General features: G+C 44.0%; 1 protein-coding gene across 2 annotated transcripts in view; it reads left to right on the top strand.

Moving 5' to 3' along the window:
* The window catches only part of arnt2 (aryl-hydrocarbon receptor nuclear translocator 2), a 229,334-nt gene that overhangs the window by 36,876 nt on the left and 165,540 nt on the right, over positions 1-26,918 (top strand). The window contains exons 4-5 of one of the 2 annotated variants that reach the window (XM_051920432.1): positions 8,723-8,924; positions 12,361-12,574. In XM_051920432.1, coding sequence (XP_051776392.1) covers positions 8,723-8,924; positions 12,361-12,574 — 416 coding nt within the window. Of the gene's footprint in view, positions 1-8,710; positions 8,925-12,360; positions 12,575-26,918 lie in introns of both variants that reach the window. The other variant, XM_051920431.1, reaches the window with a different exon arrangement.

Genomic DNA, 26,918 nt, shown 5'->3' with positions numbered 1-26,918 from the left:
CAAAGACTTCATTAAAGTGCTGCTCTCTTCTTCTCATTTATAAATGTCCACCGTGTGCATTGTTCAGTTTCTCGTCAGACTGGCTCATGTTTTCACGTTAATTAGCAACTTACGTTTGCATTGGCTGATGTTTCATCTCTTACGTAAAATATTCCTATTCATGTTTTGTTTATCATTAGGTTTATGAAATTCTGATTTTTATGTTCAAAGAATCCTGATGCCCACCCTTGTTTAAGATACAAAGCCATCAGTGCAGTAAACTAAGGGAGCAACACTGGCCTCTAGTGGACACAAGGGTCTTGTTGTTTGCATTGTTTGCTTGAATCAATACACAAAAGACATGTCTCTTAGGGTAAACGGTAATAATATAGGGCCTTTCACATTATCTACCTAACAAAGAGACCTCGGTATCTATCTATCTATCTATCTATCTATCTATCTATCTATCTATCTATCTATCTATCTATCTATCTATCTATCTATCTATCTATCTATCTATCTATCTATCTATCTATCTATCTATCTATCTATCTATTAAAAAATAGAATAAACTAGATAAAGATTTGGGGCACTGTCCAGTGAACCCCAGATCGCTAGTATCTGCCAGCACTGCAGTGTTACGTCTTCTCAGACAACAGTCTATAGTGTGACTACCATCTTCTTCAAGTGGTGTTTTTTATTTCCATGGGAGAGGAAGTGATGTCAACATTCCTCGGGCCCCCATTGTTCCAGTCTGTGGACAAAGTGACAGTGCCACCCTGCAGCTCAAAGTGGTATTACAGTTAATATACAAACAAACTTTGATGACGTCTCCCATTCACTTTTGTGTGTGTAACCATGGCGGTAAGGTCAAAGGGGAGGTCCTGACTAAGACGGACTAAAGAACACAACCAGGGATCCATCCAAAGTGGTGCAACTTCCAACCTTTCCTTGTCCTTCCCGAAGGGAAGTGAAATGGTTTGAAGGCAGATTGATTACCTTCACTACCGCTGATATCAACAACTCCTCTGAGCAGGCTCTTCCTTCACCTTAATCAAAGATGTCCATCACTTTAAACAATGATGGACCCATCAACAAGAGGAGAAGAGAGTGGCAAGACATCACCATTGACGGCAGCCCACTGTACCTAGGGGGAAATTCCTCTGCACCATCATGCCCCTGGGTCTGTCTTTCCTGAATTGGGCCGCTCTCCACCCAGCATCCACACAGGAGCGGGAGTGACAGAGATGGGCAAATGGGTGGGCACCTTCATAGTCTGATTAACAGACTATCTACAGTAACTATCAGTCTATCTATCTATCAGTCTATAATAAAATGCATTTCTTGTTAATGTAACTAAATTGTTAATCTTGCCTGCTACACTATCTATCTATCTATCTATCTATCTATCTATCTATCTATCTATCTATCTATCTATCTATCTATCTATCTATCTATCTATCTATCTATCTATCTATCTATCTATCTATCTATCTATCTATCTATCTATCTATCTATCTATCTATCTATCTATTGTTAACTAACAAAAGGCAATTTGAAAATGATGTGGTAACCACAGTGCAGAAGCAGACACAATTCAGCACATTGACGGTGGCTGATGGGTAGTTCAGACACACGCACACACACACACACACACACACACTCTCAGTGCCATGCTCTGTTGTTAGTTTAGTCGAAGCCAAGGACGGTCACATGAACACGGACCCTGCGGTGCTGGGTCGCACCACTGTTCAACAATACGCCATAGTGAGGTTTCTTTGGGACTCAACAGAATGATGGACGCCAACCTTCTGAAGGGCTTGCTGGCTGCAGCACTCTGAGCCAATGAGTAGTTATCATGCGGTTTTCAGTGTTTACGTGCTTTTGTCCTCCGTCACCAATAATTCTGGTCTTTTTCTGATAAGAAGTGAACTCAGTTTTACAACCAGCTGTGACCGTCTGCTTGTGACACACTAGAACAATTGGTGACATTTGATGAGCCCCTTTTGGCGTTGCTGTTGCACTCAGCTGTCATTTGACTGAACGTTACTCTGCCGGGCCTCCACTGATCTGTTGGCAATGACTGTTTGTTTGGGGGTCTCCCATTCCCTTTATACTATTGACTTGATCATGCTTTAAAAAAAAAAAAATACATTCATTGTGTTGGGTGCCCAGCCTCATTCAGTGCCAACTCAGTCTGGCATCTTGCAAGTTCTGCCCCTGAAGCTGCACATACAGACAACTCTCAAGTACCAGCTTTCATTGGCAAATATGAGGATGCCACCGACCCTTTTAGAGTTGCCAATTAGCACTAGGATTTGGGTGGTCTCATGGATGGTGACAGGATCCTCGCTAATTTAATTCTGTAACTGAATTCATTACCCATGAATGAGTTACGCAACTCTCGTTCATTTGATATTCAGATTGTATCGTCACCCACAGGCGGGTCACACCATTCTTATTCATTTCGTCAGCAAACCGAAACATTACCTGAGAACAAGTCACACAATTCTCGGTTAATTTAATTCACAAAGTGACTCGTTATGTAAGAAGGAATCATGCAATTCTCGTTCATTGGATTCACAAAGTGAATCATTACCCAAGTTCAAGTCACATGATTCTTGTACATTTGGATCTCGAACTGAATTGTTACCTGAGAACGAGTCACACAATTTTAATTCATTTCATTCAATTGATTCACAAACTGAATTGTTATATAAGACAGAGTCACGCAATTCCCATTCATTTAATTTAATTTTATCGTTACCCATGAACGGGTCACACAGTCCTCATTAATTTGATTAATGAATGGAATCATCGCTCACAAACGGGTCAGGCGATTCTTCTTTACCTGATTCTCAGAACTGAATCATTACTCAAATTGAGTTATACAGTTCTGGTTCATTTGATTCTCAAACTGAGTCATTACCCGAGAATGAGTTACATGGTTCTTGGTCATTTGATTCTTGAACTTAATCTTTACCCGAAAACCAGTCACTTAGTCCTCATTTATTTGATTCGCAAACTAAATCATTACCCGAGAACGAGTCACACAATTCTCATTCAATTCACAAACAGAATCGTTATATAAGAAGGAATCGTGCAATTCTTGTTCGTTGGATTCACAAAGTGAATTATTACCTGAAAACAAGTCCATGATTCTCATTCATTTGGATCTCGAACCAAATTGTTACCTGAGAATGAATCACACAATTCCCATTCATTTGATTAACAAAGCGAATTATTAACCACAAACAAGTCTCAGAATTCTCATTAATTTGACTCTCTAACTGAATCATTACCCATGAACGGGTCACACAGTCCTCACTAATTTGATTAATGAATGGAATCATCGCTCACAAATGGGTCAGGCGATTCTTGTTTACCTGATTCTCAAAACTGAATCATTACCCCTAAACGAGTTATACTATTCTGGTTCATTTGATTCTCAATCTGAGTCATTACCCGAGAATGAGTTACATGGTTCTTGTTCATTTGATTTTTGAACTTAATCTTTACCCAAAAACAAGTCACTCAATTCTCATTTATTTGATTCGCAAACTTAATCATTACCTGAGAATGAGTCACACAATTCTCATTCGATTCACAAGCAGAATCATTATCCAAGAAGGAATCACACAATTCTTGTTCATTTGATTCACAAACTGAATCGTTATATAAGAGGGAATCGTGCAATTCTCGATCATCGGATTCGCAAAGTGAATCATTACCCAAGTACAAGTCACATGATTCTCATTCATTTGGATCTCGAACTGAATTGTTACCTGAGAATGAGTCACACAATTCTCATTCATTTGATTCACAAACTGAATCATAATCCTGAAAGGAATCAAACCATTCTTGTTCGTTGGATTTGCAAAGTGAATCATTCATTACCTGAGAACAAGTCCACTATTCTCTTTCATTTGGATCTCGGACCGAATTGTTACCTGAGAATGAATCACACATTTTTCATTCATTTGGTTCACAAATTGAATCGTTATACAAGAAGGAAACGCACAATTCCCATTCATTTGATTCACAAAGTGAATTATTAACTACAAACAAGGGTCAGAATTCCCATTAATTTGAATCTCTAACTGAATTTCCCATGAACGGGTCACACTGTCCTCATTAATTTGATTAATGAATGGAATCATCGCTCACAAACGGGTCAGGCGATTCTTGTTTACCTGATTCTCAAAACGGAATCATTACCCGCAAACGAGTTATACTATTCTGGTTCATTTGATTCTCAGACTGTGTCATTACCCGAGAATGAGTTACACTTGTTCATTTGATTCTTGAACTTAATCTTTACCTGAGAACAAGTCACACAATTCTCGTTCATTTGATTCGTAAACTAAATCATTACCCAAGAATGAATCACACAATTCTCATTCGATTCACAAACAGAATCATTATCCAAGTAGGAATCACGCAATTCTCGTTCATTTGATTCACAAAGTGCCCCAAGAAAATGAGTCTCATGATTGTCATTTGTTTCATTCACAAACAGAATCATTACCCGAGAACGAGTCACACAATTCTCATTCATGTGATTCACAAAACAAATCATTACCCAAGAACGGGTCCCGTGTTTCTTATTTGATTTCTGATTCACAAATGAAATCATTATTGGTGAACGAGTTGCACGGTTCTGGTTCACTAATGATTCTGTAACTTATCATTTTATTTTAATTTGACATTTTAACTATATTTTCATGGTTTTTGCTTTCAGTAATCCAAAGTCATATATCATATATAGGCATAATCATCATGTTTAATATATAATTTATTGTATGTATGAATTATTTGATTACAGTATATTTTTGCAAGGTGGCACGGTGGCGCAGTGGGTAACACTGCTGCCTCGCAGTTGGGAGACCTGGGGACCTGGGTTTGCTTCCCGGGTCCTTCCTGCGTGGAGTTTGCATGTTCTCCCCGTGTCTGCGTGGGTTTCCTCCAGGCGCTTCGGTTTCCTCCCACAGTCCCTGGTGTGTGCTTGGTGTGTGGGTGTGTTTGTGTGTGCCCTGTGGTGGGTTGGCACCATGCCCAGGATTGGTTCCTGCCTTGTGCCCTATGTTGGCCTGGATTGGCTCCAGCAGACCCCCATGACCCTGTGTTCGGATTCAGCGGGTTGGAAAATGAATGGAAGGATGGCTATATTTGCAATGAAATTCATTCCCCAAGGGGCCAAAAGGGAAAGATTTACTTTTAGTACTGATGAATCAATCAAATCCTAAAGTGAATCGAAATGCCCATCACTCGTTCTTATGTTTTCCTTCTATATACCCAAAGTCATGAGAAAGGTGGGTTGGCAGCTGTGATTTGTGGGCTTAGTGGTGGACTGCTGCCCACTTCAGGATTGTTACCCACCTTGTGCCCACTACTACTTGGATTGGCTGTGACCCTCTGTGAGCCTGAAATGGGTTCAGTTTAAGAATTCTCTGTTAAATTACAGAATGATTAGTGGCCCAATAATTAAAAAAAAATGAAACCCATGCAGCATTATAATAAAAATTTATTTCATATAAAAGAAAAATAAATAATAAAATGAAAAGTAACAAATATTGACATTACCACAGGGAAATCATTTTTCATTTAATGGGTGGTGACTCAGCAACTGCAAAATTCAGTGGAAAACCATCAAAATATTAAGGAATATTTAGAGAGAAACAGGGCGTTATATTCACATCTGTTGCACCTTGAAGCCATTAGCACTTGGATATCCTTCTCTGTTTTCTCTTTAATAAGCAGCCATACCGTCTGAGCTTCTTTGCCGGGAATCTGCAGCCAGGCATCTAAACAAATGGCTGCCAGCTACACTCACCCTTACTGGAACAGCTGAAGTTATCTGGTTCTCTCCTGCTGCGTGGGGACTGCTAATATATTCTAGGTCCAAGAAAATAACTTGACCCAGAGTTATGCGTCTGACTCGTTTGAAACCTAAAATTATTAAAAAATAGGAACATTGTAAGAAAAAAATGAAGGAAACAGAAGACAAGTTGGGCTCGAACACCGGAGACCTGTTTAATCCCATGGTAGAAAAATGGAAAGTTGAATGAAATAATCTTAAGTACTCATGTAAACAGTAGGAATTTCAGCTCAGAAAATACCTTCCAATCAAGAGGATCCAGTCAATTAATGGACGGTGGCTTCCGGTTACCATATCAGTGTCATGAAGATGGTGTAATCCATCCATCCACCCATTTTCCAACCCGCTGAATCTGAACACAGGGTCACAGGGGTCTGCTGCAGCCAATCCCAGCCAACACAGGGCACAAGGCAGGAACCAATCCTGGGCAGGGTGCCAACCCACCGCAGAGATGGTGTAATAATTCACCTTAATCAAAGGTTGCAACTTCACTGTCATTCCAACAGATGGCACATCACAAACACTTGTTGTAGTAAAATGCATTGCTTTTGTCATTCCAGCAGATGGTGCATCACAAACATTTATAGTAATAAAATGTATTATATTTCTCATTCCAACAGGTAGCCGATCACAAACATTTTAGTTGGTGCAGTGGTAGCGCTACTGCCTTGCAATAAGATTATCATGGGTCAAGTCCCGGGTCCTCCATGCATGGAGAGCACTTTGAGTAGTGAGAAAAGCGCTATATCATTTTAAAGAATTATTATTGTTATTATTATCATTTAGTAATAAAATGGATTACATTTGTTATTCCAACAGATGGTGCATCACAGACATTAACACTGCTTTTATGAATCCCATATCAAATGGCATATAATAGAAATATGTGCATTGCTTTTGTCATTCCAACAGATGGCGCATCACAAACATTTATAGTAATAAAATGTATTACATTTCTCATTCCAACAGATAGCCGATCACAAACATTTTAGTTGGTGCAGTGGTAGCGCTACTGCCTTGCAATAAGATTATCATGGGTCAAGTCCCGGGTCCTCCATGCATGGAGAGCACTTTGAGTAGTGAGAAAAGCGCTATATCATTTTAAAGAATTATTATTGTTATTATTATTATTTAGTAATAAAATGGATTACATTTGTTATTCCAACAGATGGTGCATCACAGACACTAACACTGCTTTTATGAATCCCATATCAATTGGCATTTAATAGAAATATGTGCATTGCTTTTGTCATTCCAACAGTTGGCGCATCACAAACAGTTACAGTAATAAAATGTATTACATTTCTCATTCCAACAGGTAGCCGATCACAAACATTTTAGTTGGTGCAGTGGTAGCGCTACTGCCTTACAATAAGATTATCATGGGTCAAGTCCCGGGTCCTCCATGCATGGAGAGCACTTAGAGTAGTGAGAAAAGCGCTATATAATTTTAAAGAATTATTATTGTTATTATTATTATTTAGTAATAAAATGGATTACATTTGTTATTCCAACAGATGGTGCATCACAGACATTAACACTGCTTTTATGAATCCCATATCAAATGGCATATAATAGAAATATGTGCATTGCTTTTGTCAGTCCAACAGATGGAGCATTGTAATGCATTTTACTAATGCATTTTTTACCACAAATGTTTTTGATGCGCCATCTGTTGAAGTGAGAAATGCAATGCATTTTATTAGTACATGCATTACATAATAACTTTCAATAGATGGTGCACTGCAAGCATTAATGCTGAGGTCTACCTTGATTACTTAAAGTTCAACCCCTCTTAGTCGAGTAGCACAGATAGTCTTTATATATGAAATCCTAAATGTTGTCCCAAACTTCTTGGATAAAAAACTTGATCTTTGCCTTAACTGACAGCGGCTGACATGATTTGTGCTGGTGAAGCAAAAAATGTGGCTGGTGGCAACCTCCGTGAAGTTATCAGAGTTCATGTATTTCCTGTGGCAGATTTCATTGGGAATTGTATTAAGAAGTGAACATGTCAGAGATTAAAGAAGAGTTATGACATCTGCTAAGCGGGAAGCAAATTGCAGAAACCAATTATGTGATGGGAAGAGAAGAATGACAGCTCCAGCATCTGCTAAGCATCAAGCACATGTGACACAGCAACCTGCTGGTACTCTCAAACTACTGGGGCTGGAACCTTGGGAGGACTTGAAATAAGAAAAGATAAAGCAAGTGTATTTCCTGCAGGTTAAAACTAGAAATAATACAAACTGGCTGGTCAGCTAGCCTGGGGGAATACAGGTGGGCTGAGATGAAAGGCCATTAACAGGCCAGTATAGCCTCGAATGAAAGGGATAGGTTGGTAGAATTTAGGATGTACTGATCACCTGGGGGACAGTGGCAACTCGATCTGACCCACTTTACCCAGCACCATGAGCCAGAAGCTCTGTCAGCAACGGGGCACCCATGCCAGTGGAACTTAGCAGATGGAGAAACTGGAGCTGCAGAGTTACCAGACTCTCAGCTGTCTGCCTTCCTAGAGTGATGCTGCAAGTGACATTCTCAGTCTCGAGACTCTCTGGAAGCTCATCAAAAGGGCCATGCAGGTCCATTTCAGGTCTCCACCTGTCATCCCAACGCTGACACCAGTGTAGTGCCAATGGACTCTCTGCTCAGTTCATCTCTCCAGTGCTTCCAGTGACATTCAAATTAGTGCCATCCATGTCTGAAATGTTTATGACTTTTATTCACACTTTCTAATTTGAACTTAATCTTAAAAATTATGTAAAAAGATGTATTTTGTTAGCTGCCATAGCTATTTTTTTGAGTTGAAGTTGAGCCTGTGCCAGTTATTGTCCTTTTCTTAATTTGTAGAGAAAATCACAGTGAGATCGAAAGAAGACGCAGAAACAAGATGACTCAGTATATCACCGAGCTGTCCGACATGGTGCCAACCTGCAGCGCCCTGGCACGAAAGCCGGATAAGCTGACTATCCTGCGAATGGCTGTCTCCCACATGAAATCCATGAGAGGTACGGGGAATACGTCCACGGATGGGGCGTACAAGCCTTCCTTCTTAACGGAGCAGGTGAGCGTTCACAATTTGATTACTGAGGCCTTCTCTGTTGTTGATGGGCTCTTTATTCTTTTTATGTTTTTATGAATTATGGGGTGCCACAAGAATGGACAGGAGACAAAAAAAAGATTTGGGGCAGCCACCCGTGTATTATGTCCTGGTTGCAGAAAGGGTTAAATTTTGAAGAGTCGTTTCTGGTTCAAAGTCCAAAACAGAACTGAAGACACGTGGCAAAGATGGCGGCTTTAAAAGTCTGGACTGGAAGTGACGTCCTCGGGACAGCAGGTGACGTCATCACAGGGACCACCTGAACTGGACGTGACATCATCGGGACAGCAGGTGGCATCATCATGGGACCACCTGAACCGGACGTGACGTCAGCGGGACAGCAAATGACGTCATCACAGGGCCCGCTTGAACCGGAAGTGACATCATCGGAACAGCAGGTGATGTCATCAAGGGGGCCACCTGAACCGGACGTGACGTCATCGGGACAGGAGGTGACATCATCACGGGGACCACCTAAATCGGACATGACGTCATCGGGACAGCAGGTGACGTCATCACGGGGCCTGCCTGAACCGGAAGTGACATGATCAGGACAGTAGGTGACATCATCAAGGGGACCACCTGAACCGGAAGTGACGTCATCGGGACAGCAAGTGACGTCATCACGGGGACCGCCTGAACCGGATGTGACGTCATCGGGACAGCAGGTGATGTCATCACGGGGCCCCGCCTGAACCGGAAGTGACATCATCGGGACAGCAGGTGATGTCATCACGGGGACCGCCTGAACGGGAAGTGACGTCATCATGGGCACCAGAAAATGGAAGTGACATCATCGGGACAGGAAGTGACATCATCACGGGCGTCGGACCCCTATATAATTTCCTGTGAATGCTCTGTAGAGGATTGAGAGAAAAAGTCAGTGCACCTGGGCACCCCCTGGTCAGACATAGAATTGTCACTATTCGGGCCCTTTAGCTGCCTGCCATGCGCACGTGTGTGACGGGGGTAATTGGACCCTCTAGGTGTTGAATCGTGTTAGTGTTTCAATTGAAATATTACTTTTGTTGTTCTGAATTATTTGTACCGATCGGAGGGTTGGCATGACCAACTCTTTTAATGAATTGGGATTGCCAGTCGTGTTTAGTTGAAACGCGGTAATAGCTTCAGGGTTAGAATTTGCAGATTTACTCACTTTTAAATTTTAAACCCTGGTGAAACCTGTAAACGCTTCTGCGTTCGACGTGAGACAATAAACGGAGCCTAGAATACAATACAATTCATACTGCACTTCAATAGTCCCATGATGTGAAATGTTCCTTATGTTCAGAGTTACTTATTATGAATCAAAAGACAAATGAAAATCAGATTTAACCAATGTTTTTGAAGAAATGTTCTTTTTTTTTATTAAAGTAAAATATTCTTAAATACCCTAATATCTTAAATCGAAACATTTGCACAACGTAAGACGTGTTAGGTGTTGATTAGCTCCCAACCGCTGGTCTGTGAAACGGCAGGCCATGCCGTTATCTGAACGGTATAAATGTGGCCGACCTGCCTGCCCTTTATAATAAACCCTGAAGCCTTTGATGGCGTGAGCTGCTTGTTTTCCAACCCGGAAGGATGATCAAGCGTCATGAAGTGAGGGGCTCGAAACGCCAAGGGGGACCCAGAAGGGAGGGAGGATCGATGGTCACTGATTGAGCGGCTCCCCAGAAGGGAGGGTCAAGCGTCCTTAAACGCGTGGCACAAAACTTCTTGCCCATAAGAGGGGTGAGTCTTGGTGCCTGATCTGCACCATCGACGCAGCCCTGGTGTTATTGCAGGCCACCACAGCACATGGCGTAATGACGTTCACGTTTCCACCTGACGTGAATGTTGACAGACGCCGTGTTGTGATCAGCGCTTAGCGGGCTAACGTCTTGCATGTCCTCGCAGTTGATCTCAATTCTTTTACCTGCACTTCAGACACTGAGCCTGTTCAGCCCCAGCCGGGACTTGGATGGGAGACCATCTAGGAAAAGCTTGGGTTGCTGCTAGAAGAAGTGTTGGCATGGCCAGCAGGGGGCGCCCACTCTGAGGTCTTAATGTGGATCCCAGTGCAGCAATGGGGACACTGTGCTGCAAAAATGGCACCATCCTTTGGATGAGACATTAAACCAGTGGTCCTGACTCTCTGTGGTCCCAGGGCTTAGGTTGCTGCTAGAAGAGGTGTATGGTGAGTCCAGCAGGGGGTGCTTACCCTGTGGTCTGAATGTGGATCCCAGTGCTCTCTAGTGCAGTGACAGGGACACCACGCTGCAAAAATGGCACCGTCCTTTGGATGACACATAAAACCCATGGGCCTGACTCTCGGTGGTCTTAAAAGATCCCTGGGCTTAGGTTGCTGCTGGATGAGGTGTTGGCGTGGCCAGTAGGGGGTGCTTACCATGTGGTTTGAATATGGATCGCAGTGCCCTCCAGTGCAGTGACGGGGACACATTGCGCTGTATAAATAGCACAGTCCTATGGAATGACACATAAAACCAGTGGTCCTGACTCTCTGTGGTCATAAAAGATCCCTGGGCTTGGGTTGCTGCTAGAAGAGGTGGTGGCATGGCCAGCAGGGGGTGCCCACCCTGAGGTCTTAATGTGGATCCCAGTGCATCAATGGGGACACCTTGCTGCAATAGTGGCACCATCCTTTGAATGGGACATAAAACCCATGGGCCTGACTCTTGGTGGTCTTAAAAGGTCCCTGGGCTTGGGTTGCTGCTAGAAGAGGTGTATGGTGAGTCCAGTAGGGGACGCTTACCCTTTGGTCTGAATGTGGATCCCAGTGCCCCCTAGTGCAGTGACAGGGACACTGTGCTGTAAAAATTGGTGGTGTCCTTTGGATGAGACATAAAACCGATGATCCTGACTCTCTGTGGTCATAAAAGGGCATCCTTCGTGAAGAGTAGGGTGGATGTTGATGTCCTGGCTAAATTGCCCACCACGGCCTGGTCATTCTGGCCCCCCAATCACCCCCTGTCACTAACTGGCTATCTCTCTTTCACCACTTCACCACCTAACAGCTCATGTGTGGTGAGCATACTGGTATAAAAATGGCTGCCGTCACATCATCCTGGCAGATGCTGCACATTAGTGGTGGTTGAGGTGGCTCCTCACACACTGAAGCCCTTTGAGTGGTGAGAAAGGCGCTATATAAATGTAAAGAACTCTCCTTCTTATTATTACACAGTTACTGTTGCACCACAGTGAAGCTTCGTCGGACATGTCATGGCAGTTTGGTTGTACTGTGCCGTATCAAGCACCGGTTTTCCTTTCAGTGCACCACTGTGACACCCAGAGACGTGTACTGAAGTGGAGCAGATGCATCAGAGAGGGGACAGGGAGCTGCGGTCGGAGGACACACAGGCTCATCCCTCTTGTTGTCTTTTTTCTTTAATACTTTCAGGAGCTCAAGCATTTGATCTTGGAGGCGGCTGACGGCTTTCTCTTCGTGGTGGCGGCCGAGACGGGCAGAGTGATCTACGTGTCGGATTCCGTGACCCCCGTACTCAATCATCCTCAGTCTGAATGGTTCGGAAGCACCCTGTACGAGCAGGTCCATCCAGATGATGTGGAGAAACTGCGGGAGCAGCTGAGCACCTCGGAAAACTCAATGACCGGTAGGACATTTTTGATTTGTTTTTTTTCGGTAATTGCCACAGCTGTGTTGACCTTGAAACCGCTGAAACTTCGTCGTCCCATTCATGATGAACAGCTTCCTGCTCAGATGTCAGATGACACCTCTCTTTGTGGCACTTTCTGCTATTTTGGGGCACACACTCTTGACTCTGATGACCGCTTTGACGTCTCTGTTTGAAAGTTTCTCGTTGGACATCTCCCCAGGTCCTTCTCTTGTCTTTGTTGGCTGATGTTGAATTTGCTTGTTGCGTATACACAGCACGGATCGTACGAAAAACAATGACATGCTTATGTGCGCGTCCCCTCGGCACAGTGACACTAACACACCGCCAACAAATGCAAACACGAACACACACAAACTATACATATATATATTTACTGCCAAAAAAATGAAAGGACCCCCATTGAATAGGAGTACAGCATCAAGTCAATGACACGTGTGGGCTGTTGATCTGGTCAGTGAAGTAGCAGAGGGGCTTGTTCATCAGTTTCAGCTGCTTTGGTACACTAGAGGGGCAACAATGAGAAGACCCCCAAAACAGGAATGAATGGTTTAACAGGTGGACGGAGGCCACTGACATTTTTCCCTCCTAATCTGTTTTGTCACTCGTTTTACATTTGGCTGTGGTCAGTGTCACTACTGGTAGCATGAGGCCATACCTGGACCCTACAGTGGTGGCACAGGTAGTCCAACTTCTCCAGGATGGCACGTGCCATTGCCAGAAGGTTTGCTCTGTCTCCCAGCACAGTCTCAAGGGCATGGAGGAGATTCCAGGACACAGACAGTTCCTCTAGGAGGGCTGGACAGGGCCCCTCGTAGGAGGTCCTTAACCCATCAGCAGGACCCACCGGTATCTACTCCTTTGGGCAAAGAGGAACAGGATGAGCACTGGCAGAGCCTACAAAATGACCTCCAGCAGGCAGGCAGGCCACTGGTGTGAATGTCTCTGACCAAACAATCAGAACCAAACTTCATGAGGGTGGCCTGAGGGCCCGACATCCTCTAGTGGGCACTGTGGAGCTCGATTGGCATTTGCCATAGGATACCAGAATTGGCAGGTCCACCACTGGCACTCACAGATGAGAGCAGGTTCACCCTGAGGACATGTGACAGACATGAAAGGATCTGGAGAAGCCGTGGAGAACGTTATGCTGCCTGTGACATCGTTCAGCATGAGCAGTCTGGTGGTGGGTCAGTGATGGTATATCTGGGGAGGCATATTCATGGAGGGGCGCACAGACCTCTACAGGCTGGACAATGGCACCGCAGGACTGCCATTAGGTATCGGGATGAAGTCCTTGGACCCAATGTCAGACCCTATGCTGGTGCAGTGGCTCCTGGGTTCCTCCTGGTGCACGACAATGCCTGGTCTCTTCATGTGGCGAGAGGATGAAGGAACTGATACCACTGACTGGCTGGCCCCCCCACACTCACTCGCCTGACCTCAATCCAGTAGAACACCTCTGGGTGGGACATTATGTTTGGGTCCATCTGACACCTCAGACTGTCCAGGAGCTCAGTGGTCCAGATTTGGGAGGAGATCACCCAGAACTCCATCTGTCGTTGTCAGGTATGTGGGGGTTATGAGGGTTGGAGGGAATACAAGCTACCGAGTATGATTTGGAGTTGCTGCAATGAAATTTCTGCACAATGGACTCGCCTGCCTGCCACATCATTGTTTCACATTGATTTTTGTGGTGTCTTTGAGTTCAGCCCTCTGTCTGTCGGTTCATCATTTTCATTTCCATCCTCTTGTTCCTCACACATCACCACGTCAGTCCGTAGCTGTAGAGATAGACAGCAGGAGTTTTTTTTCCCCCCCGTTGAGATCTGATGGGTTTTCAAAGAGTTCCTTTCATTTGTTTGAGCAGTTTATATATATATATAGTGACCACAAGGGGCGCCACTGAGCCCCAAACCCAGCACGTTACTTTGATGAAACAAATATTTATTTAAACAAAGCACTTCTCCGCATTCACCTTTCCAATACCAGAAGCACAGTACTCAAACATGAACAATTCTTCCTCCTTCTGTCCTCCATTGCGTGTTGCCCTCTTTAATGCCGGACCCAGGAATGCTTCTGGTGCTACGCCGTGTCTCCCTGGAAGAGAAGGTTGGGAGGTCCTACCCTGACAACACCCTCTATCAGCACCCGGGGACCCCAACAGGGCTGCACTTCCAGACTACCAAGCTCTTCTGCAGGCGTCCTGACTGGGTAGCCATATGAGGACCACTGCCACCTGGTGTATGGGAGGTGGAAAAACTCTTGACTCTCGGCTTCTGCTACACCGCTGGGCACAAAGTTATTTTTCCATCCTGTTGGCCAATTCATCTGATGTTCCACTCTGACCTACCATCTGGGTACGAAACCTTCCTCCTTCTCAACCGGGATGCCCGTTCTCTTCCTTTAATATACAGTGCATCCGGAAAGTATTCCCAGCGCATCACTTTCTCCACATTTTGTTATGTTACAGCCTTATTCCAAAATGGATTAAATTCATTTTTTTCCTCAGAATTCTACACACAACACCCCATAATGACAACATGAAAATAGTTTACTTGAGGTTTTTGCATATTTATTAAAAATAAAAAAATTGAGAAAGCACATGTCCATAAGTATTCACAACCTTTGCCATGAAGCTCCAGATTGAGCTCAGGTGCCTCCTGTTTCCCCTGATCATCCTTGAGATGTTTCTGCAGCTTCATTGGAGTCCACCTGTGGTAAATTCAGTTGACTGGACATGATTTGGAAAGGCACACACCTGTCTATAGAAGGTCCCACAGTTGACAGTTCATGTCAGAGCACAAACCAAGCATGAAGTCAAAGGAATTGTCTGTAGACCTCCGAGACAGGATTGTCTCGAGGCACAAATCTGGGGAAGGTTACAGAAACATTTCTGCTGCTTTGAAGGTTCCAATGAGCACAGTGGCCTCCATCATCCGTAAGTGGAAGAAGTTTGAAACCACCAGGACTCTTCCTAGAGCTGGCCGGCCATCTAAACTGAGCGATCAGGGGAGAAGGGCCTTAGTCAGGGAGGTGACCAAGAACCCGATGGTCACTCTGTCAGAGCTCCAGAGGTCCTCTGTGGAGAGAGGAGAAACTTCTAGATGGACAACCATCTCTGCAGCAATCCACCAATCAGGCCTGTATGGTAGAGTGGCCAGACGGAAGCCACTCCTTAATAAAAAGCACATGGCAGCCCACCTGGAGTTTGCCAAAAGGCACCTGAAGGACTCTCAGACCATGAGAAAGAAAATTCTCTGGTCTGATGAGACAAAGATTGAACTCTTTGGTGTGAATGCCAGGTATCACGTTTGGAGGAAACCAGGCACCGCTTATCACCAGGCCAATACCATCCCTACAGTGAAGCGTGGTGGTGGCAGCATCATGCTGTGGGGATGTTTTTCAGCGGCAGGGACTGGGAGACTAGTCAGGATAAAGGGAAAGATGACTGCAGCAATGTACAGAGACATCCTGGATGAACACCTGCTCCAGAGCGCTCTTGACCTCAGACTGGGGCGACGGTTCATCTTTCAGCAGGACAACGACCCTAAGCACACAGCCAAGATATCAAAGGAGTGGCTTCAGGACAACTCTGTGAATGTCCTTGAGTGGCCCAGCCAGAGCCCAGACTTGAATCTGATTGAACATCTCTGGAGAGACCTTAAAATGGCTGTGCACCGACGCTTCCCATCCAACCTGATGGAGCTTGAGAGGTGCTGCAAAGAGGAATGGGCGAAACTGGCCAAGGATAAGTGTGCCAAGCTTGTGGCATCATATTCAAGAAGACTTGAGGCTGGAATTGCTGCCAAAGGGGCATCAACAAAGTATTGGGCAAAGGCTGTGAATACTTATGGACATGGGATTTCTCAGTTTTTTTATTTTTAATAAATTTGCAAAAACCTCAAGTAAACTTTTTTCACGTTGTCATTATGGGGTGTTGTGTGTAGAATTCTGAGGAAAAAAATGAATTTAATCCATTTTGGAATAAGGCTGTAACATAACAAAATGTTTCCGTATGCACTGTATATATATATATATATATATATATATACATGTCTATATGTGTATTTGTGTGTGTATATATATATATATATATATATATATATATATATATATATATATATATATATATATATATATACACACAGTATATACTCTATAGTGGTTTTCTGAAGTAAAGAAGGGACAAACAAGGGAAGAATTTTAGGGTGCCAACCCTGTTCACTCTTAGTCTTTTTAAACAAAATGCCGTAAAAAACAAAAGCAAAGCAGTTGCCACGTAAGGTGAGAGGCTGACATTATAATTGGGCTCCGAGTTGATCGATGCATGGCTCCTTCGCTAGGTCATCTCTCTATTAAGTGATGTCTCCTTCCAGGCTGTCACCCTTTTAAAGCCCTGGGACCGGAAGTGGCGGAGTCAGTTGCCCTCACTGGGTGGTTTCTCCACACTCTGGAGGGAAAAAATGACAAGAAAGTTAAGCAGCAGTGCCACCTGTTGGGCCGGGGTGGTATCACATACCTGGGAAGTGTTTGGATGGTGATCCTGCGTGACTATATAGTCTTCTCTTCTTTTTTCGCGCATCCTTAAAAAGTGCACATTAGGTTAGCAGAGGAACGTACATTGGCACAAAATGGGCATATGTGGATAAGTATGCCCTCATCAGACTGGCAAGCCTTATGCGAATGCCCTGCTTTCTCACAACCTTGAAGTGGAGAAAGCAAGTGTGCCAGCTTTGTGATTCACGGCTCTGTGGTGCAGACAGTGTGCAGCGTCACCGGCAGACGGTGATGTGCCAGTAGTTTCCTGCCGCTGTTTTATTTTTGTTTTTAGATCTTCAGGTGTTTAAATACTGTTAATCACACTCATCAGACATATCGCCATATGAATATCATTGGACTAACCGTTGGATGGCACAGTGGCACAGCAGACTCATTGTGGCATCTTGGCATTCAGGTCCAGTTCGTAGCTACAGAGCTGCCTTCTGTGCCCATTTGGCACCTTCTCATTCGTTTGCCTCGAAGCATTACAGTGTCCTGCTTTCCTTTTTTGATCAGCTGGCATCACTCATTTGTTTAAAAGCGGCATCAGCCTAAAGGCGGCTGCTAGCAGGTTAGCTTCTGGTTTCCAGTGACCCCAAATGGGAGAGCACCTGGAAAACAGATGGCTAATTGCATTCTATTGGATCTTTAATCAGCGACATTGGCAGCTGCCACCAATACACACAGCGCTGGAAAATAAAAAAAAAGAAAAAGAACCTCGGCAGAGGGCAGTGTGGGCGCAGTTTATATGAATGACCACACGGTGGCGCTGTTCGATTAATAATAATGAAAGCACCAACTGCCAGGCCTAATGACAGTGCAGCTCTACTCCTCAGTAGTAAATGTGTGTGTGTGTGTGTGTGTGTTTGTTTTCGTATTTATATAATATATTAAGCTTGTAATGTCGCAAAAAGGAAAGGTTTTGCAGTTTCCAAAGCCCCCAAATCAGAACAAATGAATCTCGGGCATCTTCGCTTGTTTTCATCTTCATCATTACGTTCATTCTACAAACGGGGAGTGCAAAAATGAAGTATTGAGTTATCTGTGTGAATAAATTGGCTGTTGTTTGGATTTAAATGAACTGGACCCCTCCCTCACGTAGCCATTTTATGATTTACACGGGGGGCACTGTTGCACAGATTGGCTTTAAACCCCAAGGACTAATTAGGCTAACGATTCTGTCTGCTTCATTTGTCTTTTCGTGACTAGTCTCTTATTTTAAATAGAAGAATTTCTGGCTGAGGGGAATGATTTAGAAATTGGTGGAATGGCGTAATATCATTGCTGTTGATGTGAAGTCAGTAATAATAACACAGATGGCATGAAATGGGCATGAGAACCAGTTGAGAGCCTTCCTCTCTCTTCTTTTCTCACCATCGGCACATTTTAAAAGGACAAACATCAACTCCACTCGAGCTCTGGACATTCTGGGGCCTCGTTCATTCCAACTGAGTACTTCATCCATCCATCCATCCATCCATCCATCCATCCATCCATCCATCCATCCGTCCCACCATTTTCAGCCATCAGGGTCATGTCTTTTCATTTGGCAGCCTACCCCAGGTGGGGTGCCAGTCTTTTAGAATGCTAATTTCAAAACTGTTATTTAATCGAATGTACAGCTTTGAGATGTGAGAGGAAGAGGAGGAGTGCTTGGAATAACTACATTGATATGTGGAAGTGAGGAACTACAGGGGCTAGGCGGGGGCTTGAACCCACTGTGCCACCCTCCTAAAAACACGTACATGTTAAAACTTATTCTGTGTTTCATATTTTTAACACGTATGTGGAAGTAGAAGACTGATTTTCAAGAAGTGACATTTGCATTGTGACCACAAGATGGCACCAGAGAACTCCAAACCACAGACACAGTCATGTCCCGCTCCAATAAAAGGTCTTATTGAGCCCCGACGGCTTCTTCACAGGGATAATAACAAAAACGCACCCAGCACAATCCTCCTTCCTCCTCCAACAGTGTAGCCCACTGCCTCCCGACCTTAGACTCAACCCAAATTAGGCAGTGGGCTTTCTTTTAAGCCCAACTTGGGAATTGCTTCCAGTCTGTTGTCCTAATCATTTGGAGCACTTGTGGGTGGTGTGGTCTGACAGTGCCCTCTGGTGAAGCCTAAAGACCCTAACAGAGTTGTGTTTCCAGACTCCATTTCCCATACAATCCTGTGAGTGTCCTGATTGGGTTTAGTCATGAGGAAATACCGCCTCCTGCTGTGTGGGGGAATGATCTGCTCCTAGTGAGTCCCGGTCCTTCCATTGTGGACCCCTGGCTGTGTATGAAACCTTCCATTATCCTGGTCAGGGTGCCTGTTCTTCCTCTGGGCCATCCATGGCATTATAATCCTAACTCGGTTCTGTTCGGTTCCTTCACTTCATAGTTTGCCAGAGTCTGACTGTTCTTTGCCACTTCAAGATGTGTAAGGCACTATATAATAGATAGATAGATAGCGTAGTAGGAAAGATTAACAATTTAGAAATATTAACAAGAAATGTATTTTATTATAGATAGATAGGAAAGGCACTATATAATAGATAGATAGATAGCGTAGTAGGCAAGATTAACAATTTAGAAAAATTTAACAAGAAATGTATTTTATTATAGATAGATAGATAGATAGATAGATAGGAAAGGCACTATATAATAGATAGATAGCATAGTAGGCAAGATTAACAATTTAGAAATATTAACAAGAAATGTATTTTATTATAGATAGATAGATAGATAGATAGATAGATAGATAGGAATGGCACTATATAATAGATAGATAGATAGCGTAGTAGGCAAGACTAACAATTTAGAAAAATTAACAAATGTATTTTATTATAGATAGATAGATAGATAGATAGATAGATAGATAGATAGGAAAGGCACTATATAATAGATAGATAGCGTAGTAGGCAAGATTAACAATTTAGAAAAATTAACAAGAAATGTATTTTATTATACATAGATAGATAGATAGATAGGAAAGGCACTATATAATAGATAGAGAGATAAATAGATAGATGGTGTAGTAGGCAAGATTAAAATTGTAGATAAATTAACAAGAAATGTATTTTATTATAGATAGATAGATAGATAGATAGATAGATAGGAAAGGCACTATATGATAGATAGATAGATAGATAGATAGATAGATAGATAGATAGATAGATAGATAGATAGATAGATAGATAGATAGATAGATAGATAGATAGATAGATAGTGCTTTATTTATTCCAAAATTTTAAAATTTAACTTTTTTCAGAAGCCCAATAAATTTTATAACAAACAAAAGCAACAACAAAACGTACACACAAGAATTACAAAAGAAAGAGAACTTTTGACTTGGCTACTGATAAGAACGCAGCCATGGTATGTCCGGGACAAGAGTCCTTTAACAAGTGAAGGATTAAAACTAGCAGACTTATAGAGAGATTGCCTAATCTAAACCATAATGTTAAAACAAGTAAGAGATGGTAACCAGAAGATGAATACAGAGATCATTAAATCTAAAATATAACACTAAATCGAGCAATGGTTCATAATCAGAAGTTTAATAGAGAGAACATCAAACTCAAAACATAACCCCAAAACAAGCAAGGGGTCGTAACCAGAAGATTAATGAAGAGATCCTCAAGCCCAAAACATAACCCAGTTGTCCCAGTTCTGATTCCAGATGTTGCCAGCTCACTAACACTTAAAGACTCCATTTTGCCTTTGACTTTGATTTCCAGATAGCAGTTAGGTTTTGATGGAAGACATTTCAGACTCTGTTGGTCCTTCACGCCGTTTCTTCCTCGAGTCACCCCCTTTGTTTGGTAAACAATAACAACCTTTTAGGAGAGAAGTTGAAGTCATTGTTGTTAAAGTGTTCAGCGCCATGAACTACCCATTTATAATTTCTTGACGGTTTTCATTAAAATAGAGTCCCTGAGGCTTGTGTCCACACATCGGTGTCACTGGTCCAAATGACAACTTTTCCGATCAGGAGGACTGGCGGAGATGGGTGGGGAGGCGGGGCCTGGTGACATCACAGCTCCTCTGGTTGGTTGAGATCTTCTGGGCTGAGGGCAGAACCCCAAGGCACTTAGTTAAGTTTGCTGTGCCACTCTCAACTACTACCCCCTACCCTCCACTCAGTCAGACCCCAGAAGGGGCACCATGTATGTATTAAGAAACTAAACTGAATTGAATAGATTTGCTGTTCAGGTGATCCAGGGTCTTTAGAGTCCTGGTGCCCCCTGTTTGTGAGACATGGGTGTCATCCAGTGAGTGGAGATGAAGACTGGCCTCCTTCGGTACTGTGTCTCTTCAGAGGGTCCTTGGGTGCCGCTGGTGTGACTTTGTGTTGAATGAGGCACATGACCTGCATTGTGAGGGAGCGTCAGTTACGGCACTACGGCCATGTTTCACGATTACCCGAGGGTGATCCGGCTCACAGGATCTTCATTGTTGATATTCTGAGAGGCTGGACCAGGCCGAGGGGATGCCCACGTAACACCTGGCTGTGGCAGATAGAGGGTCATTTCTGGAAGATGGGACACTTGACTGCCTGGGGGGTTGCCAACCGGGATCCTAAGCTGTTTCGTCGTGTGGTGGGTGCGGCAATGTGCTGTACTACCAGTGCATGACCCCCCCAACCTGACCTGAGCTGATTGAGTGTTGAGAAGGAAATTGAATTTAAATGATTTTAACATAAGCCTGCAACATTACAAAAGTAGGGTTAGGGTCAGGCTTAGGGTCAGGGTCGCCCATGTAACATCTGGTTATAGTTATTTCCAGAGGGTGGGACTGGGCCGCGTGTCTGTCTGGAGGGGTTGCCAACCGGGATCCTGAGCCGTTTCTTCATGTGTGTGTTGGTTGTGGCACCATGCTGTACCAGTGCATGACCCCCCCAACCTGACCTGAGCTGATTGAATGTTGTTTCATGAGCGAGAAAATACAATTTAAATGATTTTAACATAAGCCTGCAACATTACAAAGTAGGATTAGGTGTTAGGAGTAGGGTTAGGGTCGCCCATGTAACACCTGGTTGCAGTTATTTCCAGAGGGTGGGACTGGACCACGTGTCTGTCTGGGGGGAAGATTGCCAACCGGGATCCCGAGCTGTTTCGTCATGTGTTGGGATTGGCAACATGCTGTACCCGTTCATACTCCCCAACCTGACCTGACCTGACCTGACCTGTGATCCAAGCTTACAAAAGTGGTACAGAATTGCTGAGCCTGGCAGACAAATGAAAGATGCGTCCTGCTTTTGGATATTCACAGACCGGAAGCTGGACGCCAGAATGTTTCTAGCAGTTTGCAGCCCTGTCAGATGTAACACAACACTTGTCAGGCGGAACTGTAAACCTTCACGAAACGCGTTCATTAAAGTTCAAGACACTTGTGCACGTGGATGACAGATACATGAAAGGAAAATCGCTGGTAATGTAAACAGATCTGCAAAGCGAGACAAAGCTGTCTAAAAATAAAAAGCATTTGCTGAGAAAAGGGCATTTCAGTCGAAAAGGTGCCTGGCGTGTTTTGTTCTTTCTGGATGTTGGCGCCCACTTTTCTTTTTTTTTTTTTGTCTGTTAAGACCCTTCAGTCCTGGCAGAGAGATCTGGATTGAGTTTTAAAATCCCACAACCCGGCTGTTTATCTCCAGTTTTTCCTTCTCAATCCCAATGACATGTAGTTGGCAATTCCAGACTGGCACTGAGTGGGCACGAATGTGTGTCTATTTGAGGGGGGCCATGAGACACACAAGGTGCCTGCCCAGTGTTGGTTTCTGCTGAAATAAAAAGACGGGACAGTTAGAAATGTTTGGGGCACCTTGGAGGAAAACCCCTTATACATGGCGGTCCAGAAAGCACTGCAGGTCTTTTCAGATGGACTGACTCAAAGATGGCGGCGCTGCCCCATAAGAGGATGGCAAAACCTGGAAGGGGCCGGGCCAGGAGATGACAACCTGGAAGTGGTGTCACAGGGCCAGGTGGTGGTCCGATCTGTAGGAACAAAAGGAGACACATTAGGCCACAGTGCAATCCCTCTACCTGGGGTGGAATTGCAACAGGATGTGCCCACAAGTTGGCTCCCAATCCCACTGCCTTATTACAGTCAACACTGCCAAGATGCCAGGATAGTCTCTACCCAAAAGACCCTCAAGTTGGAGTAAACGGCTTTAAGAATATTAGCTTGTGTTATTTGTTACAGAGTTTCCCAACCGTCGTGGTGTCACAACCCACAGTTTGTCACATGCCAGTGTGTGTGTGTGACCCACTGGTGTCCTGACTTGGCTTATTTCCAGAGCTTAACTGGGAGAGGCGTGCAAAAGGCAAACCCAACAAAAATCAAATAAGCAAGACACGAAAGTTAACGACAAAGAGAATTCAGTAAAGGTTTAGAAAGATTTTATCTGCACATCTGTCACGCTTCAGCCAGCAATCCTCCCCTGGCTGGGGTTCACACTTGTGTGTTTTGTCTAATTCTGTGTCATTTGTTTCTCTGGATGTTTCTTTTGTTTATTAAGTAGTAGCTGTCCTCCCGCGGCTCTGCCCGCTTCGAAGCGAAACAGAATTAACTTTAAAAATCAATCAACAAAACGGGTATGGCTAGCTAAACAGAGGCAAAATACACTCCAACATGTGGCGACAGGCAGAGTGACTCGAACGGATGCTGGCGTGTGAGTGAGGAGGGGCGTGTGAGTATGGAGGGCCCCGCCCAGCTCTCCACTCCTGAGGTCCCGCCTCCCCCTCCTCTCCGCCCCCACAGCCTCTCTCTCGGAATCTCACAAATGAGCAAAGTGTGATACTTGGCGTGATGATAGAAGTCGCAAAATCAACCAGAATGGTCAAGCAAATTCTAGAAAAAAAACCCGCTCTAAATCCGTTAATTAGTTCTCTGGTGAAAGTGGACAGACAGACAGACAGACAGACAGACAGACAGACAGACAGACGTTGGATTTTACAGTGCATCCGGAAAGTATTCACAGCGCATCACTTTTTCCACATTTTGTTATGTTACAGCCTTATTCCAAAATGGATTAAATTAATTTTTTTCCTCAGAATTCTACACACAACACCCCATAATGACAACGTGAAAAAAGTTTACTTGAGGTTTTTTGCAAATTTATTAAAAATAAAAAAATTGAGAAAGCACATGTCCATAAGTATTCACAGCCTTTGCCATGAAGCTCCAAATTGAGCTCAGGTGCCTCCTGTTTCCTCTGATCATCCTTGAGATGTTTCTGCAGCTTCATTGGAGTCCACCTGTGGTAAATTCAGTTGACTGGACATGATTTGGAAAGGCACACACCTGTCTATAGAAGGTCCCAAAGTTGACAGTTTATGTCAGAGCACAAACCAAGCATGAAGTCAAAGGAATTGTATGTAGACCTCCGAGACAGGATTGTCTCGAGGCACAAATCTGGGGAAGGTTACAGAAATATTTCTGCTGCTTTGAAGGTCCCAATGAGCACAGTGGCCTCCATCATCAGTAAGTGGAAGAAGTTCGAAACCACCAGGACTCTTCCTAGAGCTGGCCGGCCATCTAAACTGAGTGATCGGGGGACAAGGGCCTTAGTCAGGGAGGTGACCAAGAACCCGATGGTCACTCTGTCAGAGCTCCAGAGGTCCTCTGTGGAGAGAGGAGAACCTTCCAGAAGGACAACAAACTCTACAGCAATCCACCAATCAGGCCTGTATGGTAGAGTGGCCAGACGGAAGCCACTCCTTAGTAAAAGGCACATGGCAGCCCGCCTGGAGTTTGCCAAAAGGCATCTGAAGGACTCTCAGACCATGAGAAAGAAAATTCTCTGGTCTGATGAGACATAGATTGAACACTTTGGTGTGAATGCCGGGCATCACGTTTGGAGGAAACCTGGCACCATCCCTACAGTGAAGCATGGTGGTGGCAGCATCATGCTGTGGGGATGTTTTTCAGCGGCAGGGACTGGGAGACTAGTCAGGATAAAGGGAAAGGTGACTGCAGCAATGTACAGAGACATCCTGGATGAAAACCTGCTCCAGAGCGCTCTTGACCTCAGACTGGGGCGATGGTTCATCTCTCAGCAGGACAACAACCCTAAGCAGACAGCCAGGATATCAAAGGAGTGGCTTCAGGACAACTCTGTGAATGTCCTTGAGTGGCCCAGCCAGAGCCCAGACGTGAATCAGATTGAACATCTCTGGAGAGATCTTAAAATGGCTGTGCACCGACGCTTCCCATCCAACCTGATGAAGCTTGAGAGGTGCTGCAAAGAGGAATGGGCGAAACTGGCCAAGGATAGGTGTGCCAAGCTTGTGGCATCATATTCAACAAGACTTGAGGCTGGAATTGCTGCCAAAGGTGCATCGACAAAGTATTGAGCAAAGGCTGTGAATACTTATGGACATGGGATTTCTCAGTTTTTTTATTTTTAATAAATTTGCAAAAACCTCAAGTAAACTTTTTTCACATTGTCATTATGGGGTGTTGTGTGTAGAATTCTGAGGAAAAAAATGAATTTAATCCATTTTGGAATAAGGCTGTAACATAACAAAATGTGAAAAAGTGATGCGCTGTGAATACTTTCCAGATGCACTGTACATCTGTGTTTACTTGATTACGTCCCATGTGTTTTTGGTGGGTGGTTCCCTCAAGGGGCGGGGCCACCTGCCAATCATTGCCAGGAACTGCCCTCCACCCTGTTCATTGGAGGGCCTACCAGAGTTCTGGGGCAGTTCATTTCTGAACATGCCAGGGAGTGGAGTGGAGTGTCTTGAGTTGAACGGCGCCTTTGCTGTGGCTTTGAGAATTCCTGGATTTTTGAACCTTTGTGCTCTGCTTTCGATTTCGCCTTTGGATTCTGTTTTGAGGAGTTGGTGCTATTAGGAGCTTCGTGTAGTGTTAAAATAAAGATTTAATTTAGTAAAGAGTTTCAAGGCCCTTTCTTTTCGTATCTAGTCGGGGATTTGACGGTATTTCCATCCCGTACAGGGCAAACTTGTGGGAGTCTCGAGTCACGGCAAGATCGGGTAGAGCTCAGGGCAAACGTTGACCTTTAATCTCGTCTGCTGATGAACTTGAGGTCACGACCCCCGGAGACCACACCCCTAGAAACGCAGAACACAATCTCTAACAACGGTATACAAAATGGCTTCCTATTACAATATAAGAATAGGAATAGCATCATGACAACTGGGTGGGGGTAGAGGGGGGGGTGTATCAGGGTTAGGGTCCCCTTTGCCGATAAATACCGATAAATGAGCGAACACAGACACCAAAAAGGTTTAGAATAGTGGGCTCACGCTCTGGTCCTGGAGGGCTGCAGTAGCTGCAGGTTTTCATTCTAACCCTTTTCTTAATTGGTGACCAGTTAATTGACCTGCTAATTAACTCCTTTTGCTTTCATTCTAATCGACTTGTTTTTTAAGATTCGTTCCTCTGAGTTGCTTCATTTCTTTCCTTAAGTGGCACCCAAAGAGACATGAAATGTGAAGTGAGTGAGCCAACAGAAGACCAATGAAGTCAGGCCCTCAAACTCCAACCAATTTCACTCCAACCAGTTGCTTAATTAGGCGCAGAAGCTCGTTGTTAATTAAAGCCGTTCTTTAATTCAATGGCTTGCTGCTGCTCTCCTTGTGCGATGGCAGACATTTCCGAAATTGTTGATTTTCTCTTCTTAAAATGTTTTGTGAACCTGAGCAGATCGACATTTCTGGGACCCTCGTCCTTCTTTATTTTCAGGTATTGTATGATGGTCACAGTTTGCTGGTCCTGTTTTTGGCTCATTTAGTATTCTCATTATTGTTTGGCTGCTAC

Source organism: Erpetoichthys calabaricus, chromosome 17 (assembly GCF_900747795.2).
Source record: "Erpetoichthys calabaricus chromosome 17, fErpCal1.3, whole genome shotgun sequence".
Classification (NCBI taxonomy): domain Eukaryota; kingdom Metazoa; phylum Chordata; class Cladistia; order Polypteriformes; family Polypteridae; genus Erpetoichthys; species Erpetoichthys calabaricus.
The sequence above is the reverse complement of the archived record's forward strand: the minus strand, read 5'-3'. Positions and strand labels throughout refer to the sequence as shown.